The following is a 26,424-nucleotide window of genomic DNA, read 5'->3' on the forward strand; positions in this document are numbered from 1 at the left end:
AGGAGGGTAAAAGATGAAGAAAAAAAGATTGAGATTATAAAGGAGACAAACCAAAGACTTTACAGTTTTGCCCGAATTTGATGTAGTGATCCTCATTGGTGAAGCAAAAACAATCTGTTCAGACGTCTTTCTGAATCACTGCTGGTGTTTCTTTTCTATTTGGCATCATATATAAAGCATTTCTTTTAAAGCACATGCCAGTTTTTTTCAGAGGGACCTTTGTTCTCAGATGATCCATTATTTGTGGTATCACTGCAGAATTTGGGACAAATTTCAACTTATATCATAGAACTCCTTAGCGTACTTTATTATTCAATCCCCTCACTCCTTCCCTTATGCCTCCAAACACATTCTTCTTCCTCTCACTACCAGAGTGATTTCAGAAGATTCTGTCGCAGGTTCTCGGAAGCCTATTGTGCAGTAACAAAGAATTCCAGCAGTGAGCTGTGAGTTCCGTCCTTACTGGCTTTCCCAAGTGGAAGGCTACCCTCATCTTTCGCTAATGGCAGACTAGGACAAGCATTAAGCAGGCCTGCAAGCTTGTTAAGCACTAGGAACCCAAGCAAGAACTCACCATGCCGATCAAACCTGTTGGGTGGATATGTGGGCAGGTGTTGAAGAACTTTTCTGGAAGAAGTACACAATCTTGTTGTAAAGGGCATATGGGTGTGGGAACTGGGAATAAGATCCCCTAGAGTTCCTTTACTTTCCCAGTCATCTAGGAATTTGATCAAGTGTTTCATGTTCTTTTGAAACATTTAGGGGATGTTTTCAAAGTTTTCTTTTTCCTAACCTCTTTTTGTCTTAGTCGAGGGGATCCAGAAGGCAATCATGGACCTTGTAGATGAGTTTAAAGATGAATTTCCCACCATCCTAAGATTATCACAGTCTAATCAGGTAATGTGATTTTATAACCTTCAAAAGGAATAGAAAAAGTATATTCTATTTTTAGTATCATACCAATTATTTAATGCTTGATTTTGAGGTCAGTGCTCAAAACTTAAGAAAACACTAATTTTGCCAAAGAAAAACAAATTTCAAATATTACTGATTAAGAGGGGTCTTTGGGAAGCAGAGAGATTGTGGACCAAGAAGTGAGGTAGATTGAGAATTAAGTTTAAAGACAATAACTATGTCATTAGGATAAACACCTGGCAGTCTCTCATTGCTACAATTGCAATGTAAAATCAGAAAAATACCTAGATACACTTAGCAAAAATCTAGTCAATTAAATCAGTGCAAAAACTTGAGATAAATTTTAACAATGGAAAGATAAATACAACATGGATGTGTGTTTAATGTGGAAAGAAAACAGTAGTATCAATTTAAATAAGGTATACATGTATATTTTTTAAACCTCTGTTCCAAAAAGGATTTGAAACAGATAAAATATTGGGAGTGAAGGAGGAGGGAGGTATATATTTTGAAGAGACATAAAATTAGGAAGAAGTAACAACTTCTTTAATGAACACATGTAACCTAATTTACTCAATGGTACACAGCTCTTAATGGAAAAATGTGGTTCGGTCATTTTGATCACAGTCGGAATAGAATATGCTGTGAAGGTACATGGTACAGTAACAATCCACTTATCTAGAAGTCAGACTCCTGGCAATGTCAAACATGAGGTATATAGCCAAAACCTGGAAGTTAACAAAAAGCACTCTGAGTAACACAGTAATCACAAAGTATACATATTTCATTCCAAAGGAGAGGTATTAGAGCTACCTTTAACCATGCCTGCAGACAACCAGCCATCAGACATTTACTAAATACCTCACTATTGCTTGGGACTGGAGAGAGGAAATACAGAGATATGCAAGATGCGATCCTTTCCACCAATGAGCTTAATCTAATGGAGATAGAGTTGTAAACAAGTAATTGCATTAGAATATGGTGTTACAGCTCTATAGCTAATTTAGAGGAGTGAATGACTCTACTGAGGAAGGTCAGAGAAGGCTTCATGGAGGAAGGATGCTTTTAAGTTGGGTCCCAAAGGATGAATAGTAGTTTTCAAGGTAAAGAAAAGAGTGGGATCAGTGGGTAGGTGAAGGGAAGCATATTCCATAGGCAGTGTGGGTTAGCAGCAAGCGTGCTTCCAAAATGTCAAATAAATATAAATTAAAGGCATGTAGGATAGAAAGGTTGAGATAGGAAATAGTAGAAAATAGGAAATGTAACAAGTAGTTACAATGTGGAGGTCTTTGTATGCCATGTGAAAAAGACTGGACTTTCCCTTATATGTAACACAAATACCAGTCACCGAAAGGTTTTGGGCTTGGAAATGACATTCAGTTTGCCCATCAAAAATACTTTTTTAGTGGTAATGAGATCTGAATGGAGGCAGAGCTTCTAGGAAGATTTTGTTGCAAACGACAGCTAAGAGCAAGAACATTAGCATTGGGAATAGAATGAGTTGAGCACAAGAGCAGGAGAGGGTAAGGCTTAAGAGTTTCTGAGGGCAAACTGGGTTTTCTAATACTGTATCTTAGACTTGGCATCCAGTAGCTCCCCCTTTTTGCATTCCCCTAGCCTTGGTATAAAGTCTTTTGAAACACTGGAGACTATTTTGGCTATGCTTTGGAGTAGGAAGGAAAGAGATGGGCAGATGTACATGCCTGGTCAATGTCAAATAGGCCAGCACAGTAGTAATTGCTGAGAAAGGCTCAGGGTGAATCCTAGGAAGTCGGAGACAGGCGTGGAAAACCTTGTTATCGTTTTCAAGTTTTGATTCTCCCACCATTGCTGAAATCAGAGAAACTGGGGTTTTATTTAATCAAAGAAATGGCAACTTCATCCATTCATTTCTACCTTCTGAATAGCCTCATTATCATTAGAACCATAAGCATGGTTTATGGTGACATCAATTGATTGAATATTGTGATCCCCAAAGATAAAGCTGTGAGTTCCTATTTCCAACTAATTGAAGTAATTTACTTATAGAACTTTACCCAACTCAACTAGAAACATAATTAGTTACTTTATTTCTCATTTTCAAAACACTTAACATTGCTCTTTTCCCACTATTTCCTTTGAAGAATGTATTGCTGAGATTGGCAAGAAACTTGAGTAGTTAGGGGATATTATCACATATTTGAAGTTATTTGCCCTTCAAATACAAATTATGTGGAAAACATTACTAATACTCAGTTGTTAAGCAGATGATTTTTAAAAGGTTAGATTGTAAGTGCTGCAATTTTTTTTATTTCCAGGATGATCCATACTTCCCAAACACAGTGAAAGGAATGGTCTTAAAAATTCTTAGAGGGCTTTATTAATTGGGTTGTATCTTAAAATTCTAAATTTTGTGATTAGTATTTAAATCTCTCCCTGCCCCCAGGCATGTATTTATTTAGGAAAAGGCCATCTTGCTGGCCTAGAACAAAAAAAGATTTGATGGGAGTGACGATGGAATTTTTATAGAGGAATATACCTAGAATACAACCAGAATACTGATTACTAAATTGTTCTTCCTGGATAGATTTTGAAGGAAATTTTCTTTTTGAGGCTGGGAAAGTTACTTTTATTTTATTTTACTTATTTTTTTGAGACAGAGTTTCACTCTGTCACCCAGGATGAAGTGCAATAGCACAATCTCCGCTCACTGCAACCCCTGCCTCCTGGTTTCAAGTGATTCTCCTGCCTCAGCCTCCCAAATAGCTGGGATTACAGGTGCGCCACCATGCCAGATTAATTTTTGTATTTTTAGTAGAGACAGCGTTTCACGAGGTTGGCCAGGTTGGTCTCAAACTCCTGACCTCAAGTGATCTGCCTGCTCTGGCCTCGCAAAGTACTGGGCTTATAGGCATGAGCCATGGTGCCTGGCCAGAAAGTTAATTTTAGAATCCTGGCTTGAGATGATGGCTTCTGAGATTCAGTTCTTTCCACCTCTTCTGTCCCAACCAGCCCAGACAACAGCCTTAGTATCTACTTCTTTAGAAAGAGTAATTTTTAAAGGTTTACACTTGCAAATTTCAAAAGATTTCCATAAGATGAATTTAAAATAGTAAACCTTTAAATTATGTACTACAATTGAGTATCTAAAAAATTTTAATTCAGATGCTCATTCTTGGAATAAGAGAAAAATATCTTAGGATAAACAGGGTCAATTTTTGTGAGTTTTTTAAATATGAAAGATGAATATATCTTTTTTCTGTTATCTTGTACTTAATCATATACTACAAAATAGAAATTGTAGACAGGACATATTAGAATCCATGCCAAAAATTTTGGAGTTTTATGCCCTTAGATGTACTTTTCTGAATTCTCTATGCTTTTTTGTTGTGGTTGGTTATTGTTAATGTGTGAAAAAAACTGCTAAGAAGGCACCAATGATGTTTGGAAATTACCTGTAATGGCATTTAGGTTTCTGGAAGTAATGAGACTATGACTGTCACTAGAATGCTCTCTAATTCAATTATATTTTTGTCTTTGGTGAGTTGTTTCTTGTGGAGAATTACCATTATTGTTAAAGTTATAGAATTGTGCACTGAAAACTTTCTGTGTGGTTTCTAATGTAATATTTGGTATACTTCTTTGATGTTTCTCAAGATTAATTTGTTTTATTTTCTGATACTCTTCATTCATTCATTCTGACAAAGATAGAGTGTGTATTACGTGCCAGACACTACTTTGGCTCTGGAGAAAAAGAAGCAAGCTAAATGGATATAAAACTCTTACAATTTATATTCCAGTCAAGTAAAAAACAATGAACAAGGAAAATAAACAATATAGTACATTAGTGGTAAGCGTTAAGGAGAAGAAAAACTATAGCAGAGAAGGGATGCAAAATAGAGGTGCAGGGATAGAGAGCACAACTGATGATGTGGGTAGAGTGACCAAGAAGGTCTTAGTGAGAAAGCAGTTCTTGAATGAAGATGTGAAGGAAGTGAGGGAGTGAACCTTGGGATGCTTGAGGAATCAAATGGCATAGCTAGTGCAAAATCCCAGACACCTAAAAACTTCAACAAGTAATGAGGAAGGAAGGGAAGAGAAAAAGATGAGGCTGAACAGGTGAAGAAAAAACAACCTTTGTAGGGCCTTGTGGACCACAGTATGTACTCTGGCTTTTACACTGACAGCAACTGGAAGCCACTGAAGCAGTGGAATAGAAGGAAAATATGATCTGACATAAGTTTTAATTAGATCTATCTGGCTAGTGTATTGATGAACAGAATGAAAATAGGCAAAGGTGGAAGTAGAGAAACCACTTAGGAGGCAAATTCACTAATCTGGAAAAGAGATGATGGTAGAATTCAAATATAATAGACTGGGTGCTGTACTGGGGGTAATGAGAAGTGGTCAAATTCTGGGACAAGGTAGAGAAAGAATTTAGTAAGATTTTCTGACAGGCTAGTTTAACAGATATAGAAGAGTAAAGTTCAGCATTGTAATTGCCAATGACAAAGAAATGGGTATGGCTGTAGCAAGAAAAAAATAAAAAAAAGAAAAGCAAGATATATATTTAAAGAGTAGAGCTCAAATGGAGAAGTCAGTTAAGAATTCTTGTTTACTTAAGAGCTCTTTAAAAATTCAGTGCACATTTGTTATAGTGTACACTGCTTGGGTGATGGGTGCAGCAAAATCTAAGAAATTACCACAAAACGATGTATTCATGCAACCAAATACCAACTGTTCCCCAAAAATCTATTGAAATTAAAAAAAAAAATTTAAAGTAAAAATTCAGTACACAAAATATATAAATCTAGGAGGAAAATGAAACATTTGTATCTTTTGGCTGGTTACTTCAATTCTTGATATTTATCCCAGGGAAAAAAAACAAATATATATATATATATGTGTGTGTGTGTGTGTGTGTGTGTGTGTGTGTGTGTGTGTGTATGTGTATGTGTGTGTGTATATATATATAGATTTAAGGGTCAGGCGTGGTGTCTCACACCTGTAATCCCAGCACTTTGGGAGGCTGAGGCAGGCAGATCACCTGAGGTCAGGAGTTCGAGACCAGCCTGGCCAGCATGGTGAAACCTCGTCTCTACTAAAAATATAAAAATTAGCTGGGCGTGGTGGTGCTCGCGTGTATTCCCAGTTATTCAGGAGGCTGAGTCAGGAAAATCACTTGAACCTGGGAGGCAGAGGTTGCAGTGAGCTGAGATTGTGCCATTGCACTCCAGCCTGGGCCACAAGAATGAAATTCCATAAAAAAAAAAAAAAAAAAAAAAAAAAAGATTTAAGTACATGGCAGGGAATTCAAAGGGGTTTCATGGAGCAACAGAATCATTGGACATTGAATATATGCATGACGCCATGCACAAGGTAGTTATATAGTAGTCAGTCTCTGCCAGAAGTAGTTTTAATAATGCATTGGAGAATTACACCAGTTACTTTTCAAAGGCCTATTTTTCAGAAAAGAGAACCTGCGCAGAAAACATCCAAAATCAGGATGGCTATTGCTTTAGCTAAGATTAATCGAACAACATTAATTCGTGGATTAAACAGCATATCCAGATCCTCCAAATCAGTGGCCAAACTTCTGCATCCTCAGCTTGCATGCAGACTTTTAGAGCTAAGGGACATATCTGGTCGTCTGCTGAGGGAAGTTAATGTGCCAAGGCAACCCCTATATAACATGCAGGTAAGGGAATACTGCATATGCACAAGGACCCCTTTTTAAGAAACTTTTACATTTGCAAAACTTGAAAAATAAAATGTGGTGAACTTGATTGTCCTATGTATAAAACAGATATACCTGGATAAGAGAAATGAATGGTTGGGCCTTTTTAAAATACAGTGGAATCTTTGGTTTAAATAAGTTTGAAAGGGAAAGCAATGTGGACTTTTTTCTACCTTATTGTTTAATTGAACTATATGAAACTGTCCATTTCAAATGGTGCAATTTAAATATATACATGGAAATTACCATTTATGTTAAATCTAACAGAAATTTTACAACTAGCCTTAAAAATTATTGTTTTGTTCCCTTTTCCTCATAACTTTGTTATGTTTCCAAGATAACCTTTGTTTGACATAATATATTGAGTATATTTACCTATAAATTCAAATTACGTTTTCTACATTGTCTTATTGAGGCTCTGTTATATTTTGTTGAGGACCACAACTCTTAAAACTTTTTTGGAATCAATTTCTTGCTTTCTAAACTTCATGGCACAGAACTCAAAGAGTTTTTCAATCTGGGCATTATACAAATCATCCTAAATTTCACTACAAAAGATTCAGAATTTTGCAATTCTGGCATCTAAACTGCAGGACGAATTAATTTGAACTCTCTGTTGAAGGAGAAGAAAATGAGGCTCAAATTGAGTTAAACCAAAAAAGAAGATGTATTAGCTCCTGTAAACAACCCAGAGCTGTTAAGATTCCTGACATGTCTGCATACAGGTATTCCTGGCTTTCCCCTCATAGTTGCAAGATAATTTGCAGCTGTTCCTTGGCTATATTCTTCCAGGTTCAATTTCAGCAGAGAAAAAGAGAGAGAAAACCCCTGACCCCACATCCCTAGCAAAGTCTCCAGGTCCATTCCAAGAGCATGGCTTGTGTTCTCAGAGCTTACCTCTAAACCAAGGACATGAGATGCACTGATTGGCCTAGAACTTGATTACCTGCTTACCCCTAGAGCTGGGATTGGAGCTCTGTCCAGACCACATGACCTGAGAGTGGTGTGGAATGCGGAAATCCTCAAACCAAAGTCTAGGTTTCTTCAAGAAGGTAAAAAATGGATCCTGGATAGCTGAAATCAACAAATACCCTTTATGTAGGAGTCGCTCTTTAATGAAAGATTTTGACATTTCTAGAAAGCATCATATATTTAAGCTACAAATTGCCTGAGAACAGCATTTATAAAAGGCTTTTATAATTGCTGATGTCTGAGAAAGTAAAAAATGGTTTGTGTTTGCCAACCACTGGATTCTTTATGAACTACAAGCCTTAATCCTGTATGTTTAGATCATTGAAAAGAAACATAGCTGTGGCTCATGCCTATAATCCCAGCCCTTTGGGAGGCCGAGGTGGGTGGATCCTTTGAGGTCAGGAGTTTGAGACTAGCCTGGCCAACATGGTGAAACCCCATCTCTATTAAAAATACATTAGCCAGCACGGCGATGTGTCTGTAATCCCAGCTACTCAGGAGGCTGAAGCAGGAGAATCACTTGAACCCGGGAGGCAGAGATTGCAGTGAGTTGAGATTGCACCTCTGCACTCCAGCCTGGGCAACAGAGCAAGACTCTGTCTGAAAAATAAAAAAAAGAAAGAAAGAAAGAAGAAAAAGCAAAAAAAGAAAGTTAAACCATATTATCTTAAATCCCCACTGAAATATCTTTCTAAACCTAATGTTTTGACTTCATGTTTCTTTCCTTGCATTGTCAAACCTATAGTTTTTATAGAGGGTTGGTAGAAGAAATGTCTTTTGAAGAATATTTCTGTATTTAATATGAAATCATGTTTAAAGACACCGGCCATTATGCTATTCAGGGTCTTCCTTTTTGCTTCTCTACTAAGTCAGAACTGGGAAGGATCTGAGATCTTACACTACCCGCAAGCTAACAGATTAGCCTGCCACAATTGTACACACACATATGCGCATGCACACACACACACACACACACACACGAGCCTTGGGTCACGAACACATGGTTTATTATTCACAGCAAAAGCGTCAGCCAGAGCAGTATCTTGTGCTGGTTCCCTATGCTTAAATTCCTTAGGGCAATGCAATGCGGGCCAAATGTTGCCTGTGCACACACTATGTTGCATCACAGGAGAGAGGAACCTTGAAATCAGGGGACTCTGGGGACACTGGCACATCTCCAAAAAGATATACAGATGGAGAGACAGAGAGAGGGAGAAAGAGAGAGAGATTAATTATTCATTACCTTGGAATATAAGTAAATGTTTCAGGGAAAAAGGAGAGGGCTTTATTTTTAGTGGCCTATGACATGTTCAGGGAGGTACATGTCTCTCTAGAGGGATATACTTTTTCTACTTTGCAAGGCTGTTTGCTATTCAAACATATCCTTTGCTCAGAAGGGCCAATCTGCACAGGAATGAGAGAAATCCATGATGACTTATCTCCCAACACTCACGAAAATTCAGTGGCTAGAAAAAAAAAGTCTTTCCAGTTGAATTTTTGTGTTTTTATCCAGTAATAAGAACTAAGAGACATAATCTGTTTTCCTTTTTACTTTGACTGATAATGAGTTTCTGAGGTAAATTTAGAGATCAAGTGTGATAACTTATTCCAGGAACCTAAGATAAACAGGCTTAGGGACTAAGTGACTTGTGCAAGGTCAGGATGTTAACTGTGACTATCTTTTCTGACATTAAAGTCCATGACTATAAAATCTCTTCTTCTTTGCCCTTATTCTAATTGTCTTATGTTCTAGCTTTAATTTTACAAATTCTTATCAAAGAAACATTTCAAAATGTATAGAAGTTAATTGATTAGAAGTCCCATTTGAATTTAAACTAGTAGTAATATTTTGCTATATTGCCTTCAGATCTCTCCTTTATAAAAAGAAATATCATTAACCATGCCCCAGTTCCTTCTCCTTTCTTCTCTACCAGAGGTAATCATTTTTATGAAGTTGATGTGAACATTTACATGCATACTTTTATATTTTCTCTACATTTGTATGCATATATTAATGTTTTTTACCCAAATTTCTTGCTTTTTTCAAAGTGTCTTTTACAAGTTTATTCTGTTTAAACTATTTTCTTTAATTATTTTAAACATATTTATGTGTGGTCTTTTTAATGATTGTCCTTGAGGTATTTGGAGGCGCTAATTTTTCTATTGTGATCTATATTGCATCTCACATATAGATAATTTTCTTATAATTTTATTTTAACTGAAACTTGAAAAGAAAAAAAAAAAAACTTGAGTCTTGTTTTTTTTAAAAAAAAAAAAATCCCTTTTGGCCTTAGTGGTGAAACTGTCCTTCTAGAGAAATTGTGCTTGTTGCTCCAGGGGTACCAGCAACCTGAGACAAGTCTTTATGTTTTTTTTTTTTTCAGCTTAAGATTCCCTGCATCACACTGATAGGGTAAATTCAGATCTCTTTATAAGGGGCAAGCTTGGAATTTTAATCTCTCATGGGAGTCCCACATGGAGACCAGCTTCCTTACTTTCTTCCTGTACTGGTGGATGCAATTGTTTGAGTCCCAATTTCACTGAAATTGCAGTTCTGCGAAGGCTTGATCCCCACCTCACATCTATCCAAGTATCATATCCAGTCCCTGTATTAATACTCAAGCACCCAACCATTATTTTCGGGTCCAGTAACATCTCCAGAGTTCCTGGGATATAAGCTCATACACTTGCTGCTCTGGCTTTTAGTTCCCTTTTTGTTCCTGGCATTGGGGGTGGAGGGGGAAGGTCCCTTTCCTTTTTGTAAGCTCAGTTTTGTATTACATCTTTTGAGTTTCATTTTTATAGCATTTCTAGGTGTTTTTGTGTGAGAAGCTCCACATTAGCTCAGTCTGCCATGTGTATGGAACCAGATGTCTTTCAGCTTCACTTCTTAATATCTCCCTTTACAAGTTTTAAGATGATTAAATTTATTGGAAGTGAAGTATAGTTCTACTTTTTTATTTATTCAACAAATAGCGGCCAGGCACACTGACTCACACCTGTAAGCCCAGCACTTTGGGAGGCCTAGATGGTGGATCACCTGAGGTCAGGAGTTCAAGACCAGCCTGAGGTCAGGAGTTCAAGGCAGGAGAATCACTTGAACCCGGGAGGCGAGGTTGCAGTGAGCCAAGATCGTGCCACTGCACTCCAGTCTGGGCAACAAGAGCGAAATTCCATCTCAAAAACAAAAAGTTATTGAAAACCTGATATGAAAAATCACTAGATTAGGTACCAGGGACTCAGAGATGTCTCACCCTTGTCCTATGGACTGTGGGGCTCACAGGCAAATAAGCGAACAGTGTCAGTAGGATGCAGCAAGTGCATGATCAGAGTATGCAAAGTGCACTACAGAAGCATCAAGAAGAGACATATAATTCCAAAGAGCGGTCCATGTAGACATGCTAGAGATAGGGTACTGTATCTGAGTCTTGAAGGAGGAATTAGCCAGATGAGAAGTAGGAGAATCATTCCAAGAAAAGAACAGTACATATGAAGATACTGAAGTTAGAGAGAACATGACTTATTTGGAGAAGATAAGTAGTTCCGTATGGCTAGAGTGAGACAAGTGAGAACAGTCCCAGGTCACAGGTTCCAGGGTCCTTGAGGGCTGGGAGTTAGGAAGAAGGTTTACGTGGGGAGTATACAGTAGCTAGGGTTGATAATCAGAATTGCCAGTGAGGGAAAACTAAGTTGTAGTAAACAATGTGTCTCAAATCTTAAAGGCTTAGTGAGGACAGAAACAGAACTGACTATGAGGACAATGGCCTGGAGAGTCAAAGCCACAAAAGGAATGTATGAATTGTGGCAGAGGTCAATGGATTGGTCTGTAAATGGAGTGTATCCATGGTACCAGAGTGTGCTGAGAGGAAAGTGCAGTAGTATGGAGAAGCCACATCAGACAGAGTTCAGCTTACCCAGAGTGGATTCCAGTGTGAATTCCTTTAAGAATTGTCAAACTGCCTGTCTCAGATGGAGCTTTGTGTGGGGAAGTAAAAGGGGTGAAAGCTGGAAGGACTATGCAAGGGGATATGCTTTGTGGATGCATGAAAGATATAACTCTAGGAAAACTTAGCTGTAAGAAGGTAAGTGGCCTGGTTAACTTATCTGAAGGTATCTTTCAAATACCTTCTGGATGTGTTCTGTCTGGTCACTGTTTTGTGGATGACAAATGATGAAAAAATGCCTTGGTAGCTGGAGCACCTTAAATAGCTCTCCCAAAACTCTCTATTATATGGCTGAGAATACCAGTGAGGCCAGGTAACTTCCTTTGCAAACAAAGAAATAGAGTAACATTTTCATTAGGACACAAACAACAACTAGAACAGTGTTTCAGCTCTTTGACATGGGGAGTTCTGAGATGCAGCATCCAGTAATGGTCTCCTCGAGGTGAAGAACGGACACTGGCTCGGGAGCTCCCTCTACCATCTACCCGGGCCTTTCTGATTGGATGTTCAGCTCTAGAGCATGCTTAATATGTCATAGCGTATTGAAATGTTGTGCCAAATAGAAGCCTCCCAAAGACCCAACCAACAGGAATGGCCTAAAGCGATTCTAATGGCCTGTGACATGTGCACAGATGGTTAGGGTCAAGCCTTTCCAGCTGGCCACCTTGTTAGAAGAGGGTTCTTTTGGACCTGGCTCTATGGATGCTGAGTAAAATTATTCCTCAAACCCCTCCAGGTTCTGCAGGACTGAGACTGCAGTGATAGAATCGTAGCTAGTTCTATAAAAAGCCTCAGGAATGGAAAACTCTTAGTGGAGAATTTCCTGGTAGTTTTCAACATCTCCAGTGCCAGTACTTACAGAACAGTGCATCTGCTTAGTCTTGTGAGCTGCCTGCCTGAGTGGAGCCCGCAGCTGCTCTAGGCTGCAGTGACCTAGATAATTGCCTTGAATGTTGACTTCAGCCAAGACACGTCAGCTCCCAGACATCGTTGTTGACTCTGGCAGGCCAATGCAGGGCCACAGGACCAAGAGCTCTTCCTGTGATAGACTCATCCCTATAATGGCATTAGAGTTGACTGTTTCTACTTTGTACACGCACCGTGGCATGGTATAAGATAAGATAGGGACCAAAGTGAAGAAAATCCTCAGCCTTTACAATGCCTGGACTGTAGGTGGATCCCAGTGAACTTGTGTTCTTTTTTCAGGAACACAAGGATCAGAAACTTATCTACGTAAAGTTTCTTCCTTACCCCATCCTCTAAGTTAGACTCCAATTTGGGGTTTAAACTATAAACCTCATAAATATCCGGAAGTTCTATAGGCCCTACTTGGGCCTGCCATGAGGCTAACTTGGCTGGTATAATCTAGACCCAGGGAAAGAGGATATTTTCTAGATAGTAGAACTCCTGGGCTCTTGAAGACATACAGTACTCCTCCACTTTGGCAAAGGGATTAGGACATTGGAGTTTTTACAGGACCACTGGATTAAAAACTTGTTTAAGAACAATGTTCTACAGACTGTTAATACTGGGGTTAATAAAGTCAGGTAGCTTTCTTTAAAGTCAGGAGTCTTTCCTGTATTCAAAGGTGTTGAAGGTTGCTAAGGAAAGACACATTCATGTAGCTTTTCCAAACTTACAGGAATACTTTTTTTCCTGGACCTCTCTATAAGCAGCAGTCAGTGTTTCCTGCAACATTTGTCTGAGAGTTAGAATTTCCCCTATGACTCCCCTTGTAACTCTCATCAGGGTGGTTTTGGACAATGTAAACTATATGGGGCCTGGTAATTCTCCAACCTTCAGGTCATGTATAAGTGAATCTTTACTTTCTAAACTGCTCACTGTTGACTTTTTTTGTGATTTATCTTAATAGTGAAAATAAGATGAACACACATCCTTCTTTTATGAGATAAAGCAGTCAAAATTATGTGGAAAAGGTTGAGTTAAAGGTTCAAAATGTTTTTACTGCTCAAATATCCATATATTTTACGTTTTACATGACCAAATTTAAAAAGAAATGTATGAACATAACACTGATACCAAGATATTTTTTAACTCAAATATGCACATAAAATGAAATTATATAACAAGGTTGAGATAAAAATTTTGAAATAGGCCAAGATCATCTAAAGACTGCCACTTACTAAATTTCTCCTGTTTTTTATCTTAGCTTTTACGGTACACTATTCCTGCTCAAAGCAAGACAAAAATGAAACAGCATGGTTTATAATATGAAAAACATGTTTCTAAAGTGAGTCATAAAGTTGAAAAATGGCTACTTGCCAGGAACCACATATATTTTGGAGGAAATATATTTTCTTGTTACAGGAATAAAAAGTAATTATTAAAAGCATTAAAATAATTTAAAATGACCCTTAAACAATATAAAGATTAATTATTCAGAAACATAACATATATCAAGTACATAATTTATTTTGAAACTCATCAGCTTTACTTACTTTTAGGTGAAGGACAAAACCTGAGAAAGAAAGATGTAATAAAACGGAAAGAGTAATTTCTCATGTAGATACCCATATTAGTCCATTCTTGTACTTCTATAAAGAAATACCTGAGTCTGGGTAATTTATGAAGAAAAGAGGTTTAATTGGCTCATGGTTGTGTAGGCTGTATAGGAAGCATGGCAGCATCGGCTTCTGGGGAGGCCTCAGGGATTTGGTATTACATTTCAACATGAGATTTGGTGGGGACACAGATCCAACCCATACAACACCACTTTTATTTTTATTGTATATGGCCTACCAATGATTGAACATGGACCTCCCACTATGAGTTCATATATTCACAAATTCAAGAACGTTTTCACCTGCTAGGAGGTATATCTGCTTTTCTTCCTCCTAGAGAGTCTGCTCTCTACTTGTATGTTTGTCTCCATGTAGCTAAAAGTAGGATTCAAAGGCATACTATCAATTTGATTCTTCTAGCAAGAGAGAAAAAGCAGCAGCTGCTTCATTTCCTGGAAACTCTTTCCAGAAGCCAGGAATTCTGGGAAATACTGCAGGTGACCTACGGAGGGAGGTGGCAGAAACTTTCCCTACCTATCTCTACATCTAGGAGTTAGTATGGCCCGAAGAGAAAGGAGGAAGAAAGAAAACAGCCTTTCCCCAACCTCCAGCACCCCGACCCCCCACTCTTAGCTACTAGGCTAGATCCTATTCTTGGTTTCCTTGTTCTATAAATCACTTAAGAGGGAAGAAGGAAATTGCAGTGGGCAATTTTGTTCTGCATTCAGTAGTGGCAGCACTAAGCAAACACTGAGTATACTAGAACAGGATGTAGACATATTTTAATATTTCATAGGTTTGTTAGAGGATAAAATGAGACAATGCAAGGAAAGCAACCTAGCATGTAATGAGTGTTCTACAAATGTTAACTATACAAAGTAACATAACTAAATCATAACAGCAATTAAAATTTTGGTGCATTTCTGTCCAAACTTCTTCTATGCAATGTTGTGTTTATTTTAATCATAAAAACATTGGACATAGAATTTTTAAGCTTTTATACTGAAGTATACAGAATAGTGCACAAATTAAGTGTATAGCTCCATTAATTTTCATAGATTGAACACATCTATGAAAATCTTGGTAAGCAGCACTCAAGAAGTCTTCTCATGCTGACTTACAGTCACTAACTCTCACTCTTGCTAGGATAATCGTTTCCTTTTTTTCCAAAAGCATAGATTAGTTTGGCTTGGTTTTACATGGTATCTAAATGGAATCAATCATACTTGTACTTACTATTTTGAACCTTGATCTTTCTCTATTATTACTATTACTAACATTCCCTCTCTAATAAGGGACTAATAATGTCCCTTAATGCTATCCATGCACAGACATTTTACTAAAAACTTTACAAGCATTTTCTTATTTATCTTTACAGCAAATCTGTGAGATAAGCATTAGCTATTATTCTCAATTTGGAGATGAGGGAACCAAAGCTTAGAGGAAGAATTAATTTGTTCAAGATTTCATTACTCAAGAACTCTGGGACTAGAGTTTAACTACATCTATTTACTCCAGAGTCCATCCTTGTAATGCAGTCCTTTACCACTCTTCATCAGCAGTAGTGTATCCCAAGGCAGCGTAGCTTAATGATCAGGTTAACAGCTTGGGCTCTGGAGTACGATTTCCAGTTTAAATCTCACTTTGCTACTTATCAGCTATATTACCAGGGGCAAGTTGCCTACCTTTCTTTTTTCTGCTTTCCAGTTGTGGAATGAGGATAATAATAATAGCAACTTCATAGGATTGTTTTAAGAATTAAATGTGAATACTTATAAAGTACACTGAACAGGACCTGGCAGACAGTGCCATACAAATGTTCGTTCAACAAAAGGTTATCACATGTTCTTCAGAAGTACCTTTTATTTATTTATTTTGAGATAGAGTTTCACTCTTGTTGCCCAGGCTGGAGTACAATGGCATGATTTCAGCTCACTGCAACCTCTGCCTCCCAGGTTCGAGCGATTCTCCTGCCTCAGCCTCCCAAGTAGCTGGGATTATAGGCATGCGCCACCAGGCCCGGCTAATGTTTGTATTTTAGTAGAGATGAGGTTTCACCATGTTGGTCAGGCTGGTCTCAAACTCCTGACCTCAGGTGATCCACCTGCCTCGGTCTCCCAAAGGACTGGGATTACAGGTGTGAGTCACTGTGCCCGGCCCAGAAGTACCTTTTAAAAGGCTGCATACTATTCACAATAGCCAACACACAGAATCAACCTACGTGTCCAACCACAGGTGAATGGATAAAGAAAATGTGGTTTACATATACAATTGAATACTATTCAGCCATCAAAAAGAATTCTGTCATTTGTGATGGCAAGGATGAATCTGGAGATCACGTTAAATGAAATAAGCCAGACACAGAAAGACAAGTACCACATGATATCACCCACACGTGAAATCTTAACAACAACAAAAAGTTGATTATCATAGAAGCAGAGAGGAGAACAGTGGTTACCCAGAGACTGGGTGAGGAAAGGGGAAAAGGGAAGGAGGGTGAGAGGTTGTTAAATGGGTGCAAAATTACAATTAGATAGGAAGAATAAATCCTGGTGTTCTACTGCACAGTAGGGTGACTATGGCTAATAGTAAAATATTGTGTATTACAAAATAGCTAGAAGAGAGGATCTTTTAACATTCTTACCACAAAGAAATGACAAATGCACAATGTGATACAGATGCTAACTACCCTGATTGGATCATTATATAACATAGATTTCTATGGAAACATCAAATTGTGCTCCTTAAATATGTACCATTACAAAGTGTCAATTAAAAATACATAAAAGGTTTGAAAAAATAAAAAGATTGCATAATATTCCACTGAGTGGATATAACATAATTTTCCTAACTATTCTGGAATCATTGATTGTTTTGGTTTTTTCAATGTTGTAACTCTTTCATGAATGCTGTCTAATGAACATTATGTGCATGTTTTTACCATGCATTTATATGATTTTATCAGCTACAGCCTGTACCTTTTGGAAGTTCATTGAAGCCATTGAGTTGCTTGGCTCATACTTCAGAGGAGCCTGGCTAACTGCCACTTCACTGCTGAGTGGAAAGGGAATGTTTTTCCTGAAGTCCTCATTTCATACCCTGTTCAAGGCAACAGAGGTGGCCCATGAGACAGTATAAACTGAATATGTTACGATGATATGTTTCAGGCCGGTACACCTACTGCCAGAAACTAGACATACAGGAGAGGCAACTTCATTATTGGTGTTAAATTTCTCTGTGTTTCATGAGAGCCTGTTGCATATGAGCACAGAACATTTTCTGAAGCTTAATGATCATCTAAGGTTAATGCTGGCCTTCAGCAGTCTCATGATTAACATTTCCAAGCAGGTCATTAATCTCTAGGAAAAGCTTATTATTTTGATTGCTGTTTACCTGAGGTTGTGAATAATTAGTAAAGAATGCTTACATGAATTTGAACAAAGGAAAGACTGTTTTTCTCATATGCACAGCAGCACCTCCTAGTGTGCATGGTTGGTAATTGTGAGAAGTTAGTCATTTAGATCGCAGAAATGCAAGATTTTTACAGATTTGTCACAGGTTTTGATTAGCACAAGGAAGTGTCTTCTTGTTAAAAAAGGAAAAGTAAACAATTTTCACAATGTGAAAAAGCCCAGATAGTCTAAAGTAGATGACTTTCTTTAGAAAAAAAAAATTATCATTTTATAGTAACATTGTAAAATATGACATTGAAACATTGAAAATGTTTGTTTATTAAGAAAATCTTTTCTGTTTTTGCAGGTCAGAAAGGGTTCTTTGTTTGAAATCATCTCCTTTCCAGCAAAGACTGCTTTAACTAGCATAATATATGCTTCATATGCAGCACTAATTTATTTGGTAAGTTAAGAAAATTATTAGAATCTAGAAATAAATCTACTTATGTAATGTTAATAATACTGTGCAATAGTATACTGTACAATATTTAATGTTGCCATTCACAGTCTCATTACACAAAACAATTTTTAAAATTTCCTTTTCTGATAAGCCAGGTCAATCTACCAAAAACCAGTTTGCTTAAATAACTAAAAAAAATTTTTAATAAAGTTTATTATTACCACTTGCATATTTTGATCAAGAAATTTAGTTTTACTTTCATTTAGCTAGAGTTGTTTTGTTTCAGCCATTGTGCCATGGCTGGCTAAAGTTCAGTATTCTGTCATTTGGGGTCTCTCACTTTGGGGAACACAGGTACTAGTGTATTTTGGATTACAAATGCGTGCATGAGAAAAATGTAAAAGATTTTTTATATTATAAGGGTTTTATTTTCTATTAATAGCCACTTAAAAAAACTATAACACACAAAAAGGAAAGTGTACAGCTTAATGAATTATCACAAAATCTATTAATCTTTATACTACCCAGGTCAAGAAACATTACCATAATTCCAGGAGCCTCTTTCTTGCCCCCCACAATCACTTCCCTTTCCTATATAGGATATCACTATTTTGACTTGTAATACTACTGATAGTTAGACTGCTTGAATTCTATATAAAGTCATATAGTACATATTCTTTTGTGTTTGTCTTTTGCCCAACACTGTTTTAAGATCATTCATTGCCTGTAGCAGTAGTTTGCTCATTTCACTGCTGTGTAGTGTTCAACTGATTGACTGTATCAACATTTATTTATCCATTCTACTCTTGATGGACATTTGGATTATTTCCAGTTTTAGCTACTATGAATAAGGTTGCTATAAATATTCCTGTACATATCTTTTGGTGAAACTGCTAGGTCATAAGGTATGCATGTGCTGATACCTAGTAGATATTACCAAAGAGTTTTCTAAAGTGGTTTTTTAACAATTAACACAAATTTCAGATTTTATAAAAGTCCCAGTTGCTCTGCATCATTACTGACAGTATTGTCAATCTTTTGCATTTTAGCCATTTTTGTGGGAATGTAATATCATCACATAGTGGTTTTAATTTGCATCTCCTTGATTATTAATGAGATTGAGTACCTCTGCATATATTAATTGGACATTTGGATATCCCCTTTGTGAATTTGTTAAAATCTCTTCTTGCTTTTCTATTGAGATACCTTTTTAAAAAAATTTTTTGATTTTTACTTTAAAAAACTCGAGGAGCCTTTTTTGACTACATATGGAGAAATTTATTCTGTGACTTGCCTTTTCATTCTTTTAGCAATGTCTTTTAAAGCAGAAATTCTTAGCCAGGCATGGTGGTGTGTGCTATAATCCCTGCTACTTGGGAGGCTGATGGGGGAGGCTGAAGTAGGAGGATACCTTGAGCCCAGGAGTTTGAGACCAGCCTAGGCAAAATAGTGAGATCCAGTCTTAAAATAAATAAAAGCATATCATAATTTTAATGTCATCCAATTTATTAATCTTTTCCTTTATGTTAAGTGCTTTCTATGTCAAAAAGAATCTTGACTTACACCTAATGTCATGAAAATATTCTCCTCTGTTATATTCTAGAAGCTTTATTAGTTTACCTCTCACCTTTAGATTTATACTCCATCTTGAACTAATATGAGGTAAGAGTCAAATTTTTCCCCATGAATATCCAATTAATCTATTTTTTCTTAAAAAAAGCCCTTTTTCTATTGTCCTAGAATACTTTTTTTTCATAAATCAAGTGTTCTTTATATGGGTTTGTTTATAGATTCTTTGTTCTATTCAGTTGGTCTATTTGTCTATTCTTCCACCAATTGAGGACTGTATTAATTACAGGAGCTTTATAATATATCTTAATAACTGGGAGAATAAGTCCTCTTTCCAGTTCACGAACATACTATTCCTTCTATTTATTTTGGTCTTCTTTAATTTCTTTTAATCATTTTTATGGTTTTCTTGTTAGCATTCTTACACATTTTTGTTAATATTTTATATCATATTAAAACATAAAAGAAGTCCCAATTAAGAGCCAAGCAGGTGAGTGTGTGTGTGTGTGTGTGTGTGTGTGTGTGTGTGTAAGTGGACTAGATCTAAAATATACAGGGAAGTACATAGGGTCAAGAATAGCTAAATACCCTTGAAAAAAGGTAGAACTTACTTTTAAATGTATTAATTCAGTTTTTAAAAAACTAAATTTATCAACTATTTTGCCACTGTTTTAAATTTTCAAGAAGTACTCAATATCTTAAATGTGAAACTTACACAAAATTGGCATTCAACTAAGCTAGGATGCAAATACATTGCACAAAATGAACAGGATGACATGTCTATGGGGAAATAAAAACTAGACTAACACAAAAATTAGATTTCAGTTTCTCAAAGGCTGTTGAAATCACCTCACACAATTTGTCACGCCATGAACTTTGTAAGTAGGTAATAGAAACAAATTTTTGATGATCTGATAACTGGTCATATATGTATCTAAGGCCTGGGAGAGGTCAGGGTTAGAATTTTGGTTCTGAAAACAATATATATGTTAGATGTTAATGTCCTATGAGTGGAATCATGTCAAGAGAAAAGAGTGGTAAGTCAACAGAAATATGAAGAACAGCAATATTTAGGTAAGCTAAAAAAGAATCCATTTGGGAGACAAGAAGCAACAATCAGAAAGGCAGAAAGAAAATCAGGAGAAATAGTGCCAAGGAAATAGAGACTCAGGATGTTGTCAGTAGTTAAGTGTCAAATACAAGCAGAAAAGTCAAGTAAAATGAAGATTTGAAGTGTCCATTAGATACAGTAGTAAAGATGTCGAGGTTGGCCGGGCGCGGTGGCTCAAGCCTGTAATGCCAGCACTTTGGGAGGCCGAGACGGGCGGATCACAAGGTCAGGAGATCGAGACCATCCTGGCTAACACGGTGAAACCCCATCTCTACTAAAAATACAAAAACTAGCCGGGCGGGTGGCGGGCGCCTGTAGTCCCAGCTACTCGGGAGGCTGAGGCAGGAGAATGGCATAAACCCGGGAGGCGGAGCTTGCAGTGAGCTCAGATCCGGCCACCTGCACTCCAACCCGGGCGACAGAGCGAGACTCCGCCTCAAAAAAAAAAAAAAAAAAAAAGATGTCGAGGTTAACCATCTCGAAAATTATTTCAGCGGCATAAACTGAATAACGAAGACAGAAATAAGCAGGTTTCAGAGTGACAGAAGGTAATAACATGGAAACAGAATCTGGTTTAACTAAGAAGAGAGAGTGTGTAGCTGTCAATAGAGAAGCAGATTTTCAGAGATTTTTAGTTTTTAAATTTTAGGATGGAAGATACTCAAGCATGTTATAGATTGCAGGGGAAGAGCCAGTCAAGAGTAAAGAGGCTGAAGAGACAAGGAATAATTGACAGAGAAGATGGTAGGATGTAGGTTAAAAACAAATATAGAAGGATATTGACCTTGATCAAGACCGTTCATTTTCTGACTGGGAAAAAAGGTGGTTAGAATGTGCACAGATAGAATTTTTTGTTGGTGAGGGAAGAGAGAATGTTTCAAATAGGACAGAACTTTCCAATCTTTTTCACAACATGACATTCATAGAAAATTATCGTATTTGGGATAAATGGGTGAGGCTGTTTACAGCTAAAGGTCATGACTTTAAAGATTTCTAGCACTGGGTTTGGATACATAAAAGTGCAAGTAACAAAGGATATCTGAATGACAGTACCTTAATCAATAAAAACACTTAAATATCTTAATTAGAAGTTGGGAGTTAGGCAATTCCCAGGTTAGTACAGTTAGGTCCAAAATGTTATCAAAGCCCAGGTCTGAATGTCTGTGCTTCCCCCAAATTCTTATGTTAAAATCTAACCCCAAGGTGATGGTATGAGCAGGTGGAGCCTTTGGGAGGTGATTAGGTAATGAGAACAGAGTCCTCAGGAATGGGATTAGTGCCCTTAGAAATGAGGCCTGAGAGAGCTGCCTTGTCCCTTCCACCATATGAGGACATAGACAGAAAACCAGCCCTCACCAGACACTGAATCTGCCAGTGCCGTGATCTCAGATTTTTCAGATTTCCCACTCTGCAGAACTGTGAGAGATAAATTTCTATTGTAAGTTACTCAGTTCATGGTATTTTGTTACAGCAGCCCTAAAAGCCTAAGACAATGGGGTCTTTCCCTCCTTTTCTTCTAAAAACTTGTTTTCAGTCCTTAGGTTTGTTGCCTCATGATCAAGCATCACAATACTATTAGTGTTCAAAGCAGGAAGAGAGAGAGAGAGAGAGGGAAAAGACAGTCTATACAGGAGGAAAAACTTTTCCAAAAATCCTTTCTGAGTTCCTTCCCAGCAGACATATCATTTTATTTCATTAGCTACAAGGTAGCTAGTGAACTAATTGAAGGGAAGTGAGGAAAAGTGTCTGTGTTCCTCAATTCTATAGTGAGACGCAGGCAAGAAGGAGGGGGCAGGGGGCAGGAGGGCAAGAGGAAGTTGAGGCTGTTCAAGCCTGAGGACCTCAATCCTTTGGCTGTTACCTCTAATTTAGGAAACGTTGTATGTGTTTATAATCCTTTATATTACCTTGAGGCATTTTTTTGGTGAAATAAACTGGTTTAAGTCTTCTCATATTTCATAAATTTTCTGTTCTCATTGCTTGCCTTAAATACTTAGCATCATCATCATCTTCATCATTAGTAAGCTTACAGAGTAAGTTTAATTAATGCAGTCCTTAGTGATTCTGAATTTTTGAAGTTATTTTTCTCTGTTTTATTTTTGACACTCTTCTCCTTAAAGTACTGAGTGGCAGTTTTGGAGGGGATAGTGATCACACACTTGCTCAGAAACCATTGATAGCAGCTTACTAAATTCTTACTGATATGCTGATGTTCTTTCATTGTGCATGTAAGTATAAGCAAAGTCTAGGGGGAAGAAAATTAAAACAAAAGAACTACTTTGAGAAAAACATGTTTGAGGACAAATTCCATCTCTCAGAAAATGTTTCATTTAATTACATCAAGAGAATAAAGATGCAAAACATCTAATGAATTGGGGGGAAAGATGTAAAACACATTTATGGAAGCATACTAGGTTTTAAATTGCTCTCTAGATTGTATTATTTAGAACAATCTGGCAATGCTTATTATATTATGTGCCTGCAGGTCCTGAAGTGTTTTTTATTAGATTATGTAGATTAAATGACTTTATGTGAAACACTATATTGTATGTTTTAATCTGCGGTTAGTAGCTTAAAAAGAAACTTTACTTTTCAAACTATTTTTATTGTATAGGCGGTCTGTGTTAATGCTGTGCTGGAGAAGATAAAGAACATCTTCCAGGAAGAAGAATCCATAAGGCAAAACAGAGAGGAGGGTGAAAATTGTAGAAAAGCCTTTTCTGAGCCTGTGCTTTCAGAGCCTATGTTTGCTGAAGGTGAAATCAAAGCAAAACCTTACAGGTCACTGCCGGAGAAGCCAGACATTTCAGATTACCCCAAGCTTCTTGCTAATAAGCAGAGTAATAAGATCCAAGTTTTACATTCTGTGTTTGACCAATCAGCTGAAATGAATGAGCAAATCTGAATACAGATATCACTGAACAGAACCTAAGAGTTATCTATTTAATGGCACATTTCATCTGACAAAACTCAGAGTCTAGTTTACATATTCTGAATTGCTCTGCTTTCTTTAAAAAAAGAGAAGGGGGCTACTATTAAAATGTCATTTTCTAGTATTTACATGATAGAGTAAATAAAATGAATATTGATGTGGAATATAGGTACTGACTATATACTTTTAATGAACAAGAAAATCCATCCTTTGGTGGGTGAGACTTTACACTGTGGTTTATAATATAAGCATATTTATAATACATTAATGTTTTTATTAAAGACTTGTTTTGAGAGTCTAATTCTTTACTTGGGAGAAAAAAAAAGCCCTATCAAGATGCTGCATATCAAAAATAAAAGGATATTTATTTTTTATATGCAGACTGGAGAGTTTGAGTCTGCCTATTATTATTTTGTAAATCACTTGTAAAGTTATGAAGGATTTGCAATTCACAGATGTCATAAATTTATAAAACAAAATATTTACAAATGTGATGAGAAGATTTCTGTATATGAAGACATTACATGATATGATATTTTTTATTTCTACATTTAGAGATACAAATTTAGAATGAAAAATCAAGTGCACACTACTCATTATTCCCAGTGGCTCTTACGAGAAAATATTTCTGTAATTATTCCTGCAAACCAGGGCTACAGTTTTTGCCTGAAGAAAGTACTTTGATTTCTTCTATACATTTTATATTCTGGACACATGTTAAGACCTGACTGGGCATTGAAGGATTATCACATGATAGAATAGACCGGGATGTACCTTCCTGAGAGATAGTATATTTTCTGTACTTAGTGAGTAGTTGCTGCCACAAACAGTATCTATAAAAAGCACAAGTCTGGTTCGTTGGTTGTCTGAGAAATGAGGACCAAGTGCTACTCATGCTATCCATACTCCAACAGAAAAGGAAGTGTAATAATATGTAGCAAAGGTCCCTGTAAGCAGAGTCTTTACTATATAGACCTTACTCATTTACTATTTTTATAATAACCAAGGGAAAGAGTCCAGGTCAGCTCTTTAGAATGTTAAGTATTAGATTTAGATTCTTAATGTAATTCTCTTCCTCTAAACATATTACTGTGCTATGCGACTAGGTTCCAATCTTGACAAAAAGTTCTTCTCACTCTGAATACATCATCTACTCATTTTGGCTATTTCTGGTCCCACATAGTGGTGATTTTTGCGTGAGCACTGACCATGCAAAAATCACCACTATGTGCTGCTGATTTTTGCATGGTGGGTGTCTGGGGTGTTATTTTAAATACATTTCAGCTAGTATGGTATGAGCACCAGGCAACTGAATGGTACTGACCATAAATAACTGACGTGATAAAACCAGGGTGAACCAACTGAACATCAACCTTGCCTGGGAACTCCAAGGAACAAAACCCTAGATCTCCTCTCTATAATATTTATAGGAGACACTTAGTTGTGCATACATTCACATAAAGTTCTAAAAAATTTTTTAAAACCTTTATTTGAAAATTTCATATAGGCATTCGAAGTACACTGGCTCACTGAATAGGAGACTTTACATCTCTCATGGCTGGGCAGCAGCTGTGTCTGGCTTCCTTACTTAAGATCTGCCTTGATCATGGAGAAACTAAGCCAAAGTTTATTTGGTTTTGATGTCTAGCACAGTGGTTAAGTTTCTTATTTTCAAGTTCAGCAGGTAAACTTATCTCATTTTTGGAGGTATTTTTAAAGTATAAAAAGTCTGCTATGTTATTTGGGAAAGTTGTACAGTTCAGATGTGAACATTTCAATGTATTTAAACTTTACCTAAAAATGTAAAAATAACAATCAAATAGGAGAGGTAGGGAATCCATAGAGGTATAAATAAAACAAGAATGGAAGAATGCTGATAACTGTTAAAGCTGAGTGATGGAAGTTCATTATATAGTCTACTTTGTATATATTAAAATGTGTTCAGAATTAAGTCTGCTACATCAAACAGGGATTTTTTCCTATTTTAAAAATTAAATTTAAAAAAATTTTCTTACTAAACCTTAATTTTTACCTATTATTTGTTTACTCCAAATTTATTTTCATCCTTCTTAAACAGAACATCCCAAACCTATAACCTTCAGGTTCTAATTAATCCAGAAGATTAGATAAAATGTATTCTATTGATCCTGATAATCCTTACATCATACTAAGTATGTGTGCTCTTAAACCTCTCAAATTTATATGAGTTTTAAATAGTTGTGCCTATGTTGAAAAATTTCATCACCTTTAAAATTGAAGCAGTTATTCTAAAAATGTTTTCAAGCATACACAATATTTTTCATTTCTATATATTTTTTTTTTATCAGGAAGAACTCTTAATTACTTTGAAGTCTCCAGTGGCATAAAAATCAGAGTCACACTTAAAAGGTTCACTAGAAAGAGTCACATAAATATTCCCATTGTCTACTGTCACTGTGTGAATCCTTTGCTTTACTCCTTTGGAGCACCACTTGGGTTTTGCTGATGGATCTTTAGGGTTTATAGACTGGTACAGACCTTCTCCTGTTGCCAAAGTAATTTTGTATTTATGCCAGGGGCAAACTATACACGGTCGTCCATCAAAATCCTGGGGAAGAGAATAACTAATTTAATATTCCGACATGTCAAATGTTCTTGATACACAATAGACTCTGAAGAGAATCTGCTGCAGAAGAACCAGGTTAAAAAACAGGTTAGCTTTTCTTTTTTCCTCCTATTTACAAATTATACAGCATAAAGCAGATCCTAATCTGAGAAGAGTCATCAAGCTCTTTTACAGTTGATTAGAAAGCCAGTTAGAGCTCTATCAGAAGACTGACATGCTCAGGCAACTGAAACATGTGACTGCAGCTGTGCGGTTATCTATTAGATGTTAATGTCACCTCCTTGAC

General features: G+C 36.8%; 2 protein-coding genes across 6 annotated transcripts in view; one reads left to right on the forward strand and one right to left on the reverse strand.

Moving 5' to 3' along the window:
• The first annotated feature begins 201 nt into the window (after positions 1 to 201).
• The window catches only part of SPATA9 (spermatogenesis associated 9), a 29,826-nt gene continuing 3,603 nt past the window's right edge, over positions 202 to 26,424 (forward strand). The window contains exons 1-6 of one of the 2 annotated variants that reach the window (XR_749854.2): positions 202 to 611; positions 809 to 897; positions 6,365 to 6,592; positions 17,829 to 17,924; positions 23,216 to 23,357; positions 26,089 to 26,225. Coding sequence is in view for 1 of the 2 variants with exons in the window: in XM_010380600.2 (XP_010378902.1) it covers positions 576 to 636; positions 809 to 897; positions 6,365 to 6,592; positions 17,829 to 17,924; positions 23,216 to 23,506 (765 nt within the window). In the remaining variant the exon portion in view is untranslated. Of the gene's footprint in view, positions 637 to 808; positions 898 to 6,364; positions 6,593 to 17,828; positions 17,925 to 23,215; positions 23,815 to 26,088; positions 26,226 to 26,424 lie in introns of those variants that run through there. The other variant, XM_010380600.2, reaches the window with a different exon arrangement.
• The window catches only part of RFESD (Rieske Fe-S domain containing), a 33,829-nt gene continuing 9,054 nt past the window's right edge, over positions 1,650 to 26,424 (reverse strand). For 3 of the 4 annotated variants that reach the window (XM_030927918.1, XM_030927920.1, XM_030927919.1), the window contains 2 exons: positions 26,051 to 26,120; positions 1,650 to 2,745 (listed from right to left, as the gene is read on the reverse strand). In XM_030927918.1, the coding sequence (XP_030783778.1) occupies positions 2,489 to 2,745; positions 26,051 to 26,120 (327 nt within the window). In that variant the 3' untranslated portion in view covers positions 1,650 to 2,488. Of the gene's footprint in view, positions 2,746 to 25,547; positions 26,121 to 26,424 lie in introns of those variants that run through there. The other variant, XM_030927921.1, reaches the window with a different exon arrangement.

This window comes from Rhinopithecus roxellana, chromosome 3 (assembly GCF_007565055.1).
Source record: "Rhinopithecus roxellana isolate Shanxi Qingling chromosome 3, ASM756505v1, whole genome shotgun sequence".
In the NCBI taxonomy this organism is placed as follows: Eukaryota; Metazoa; Chordata; class Mammalia; order Primates; family Cercopithecidae; genus Rhinopithecus; species Rhinopithecus roxellana.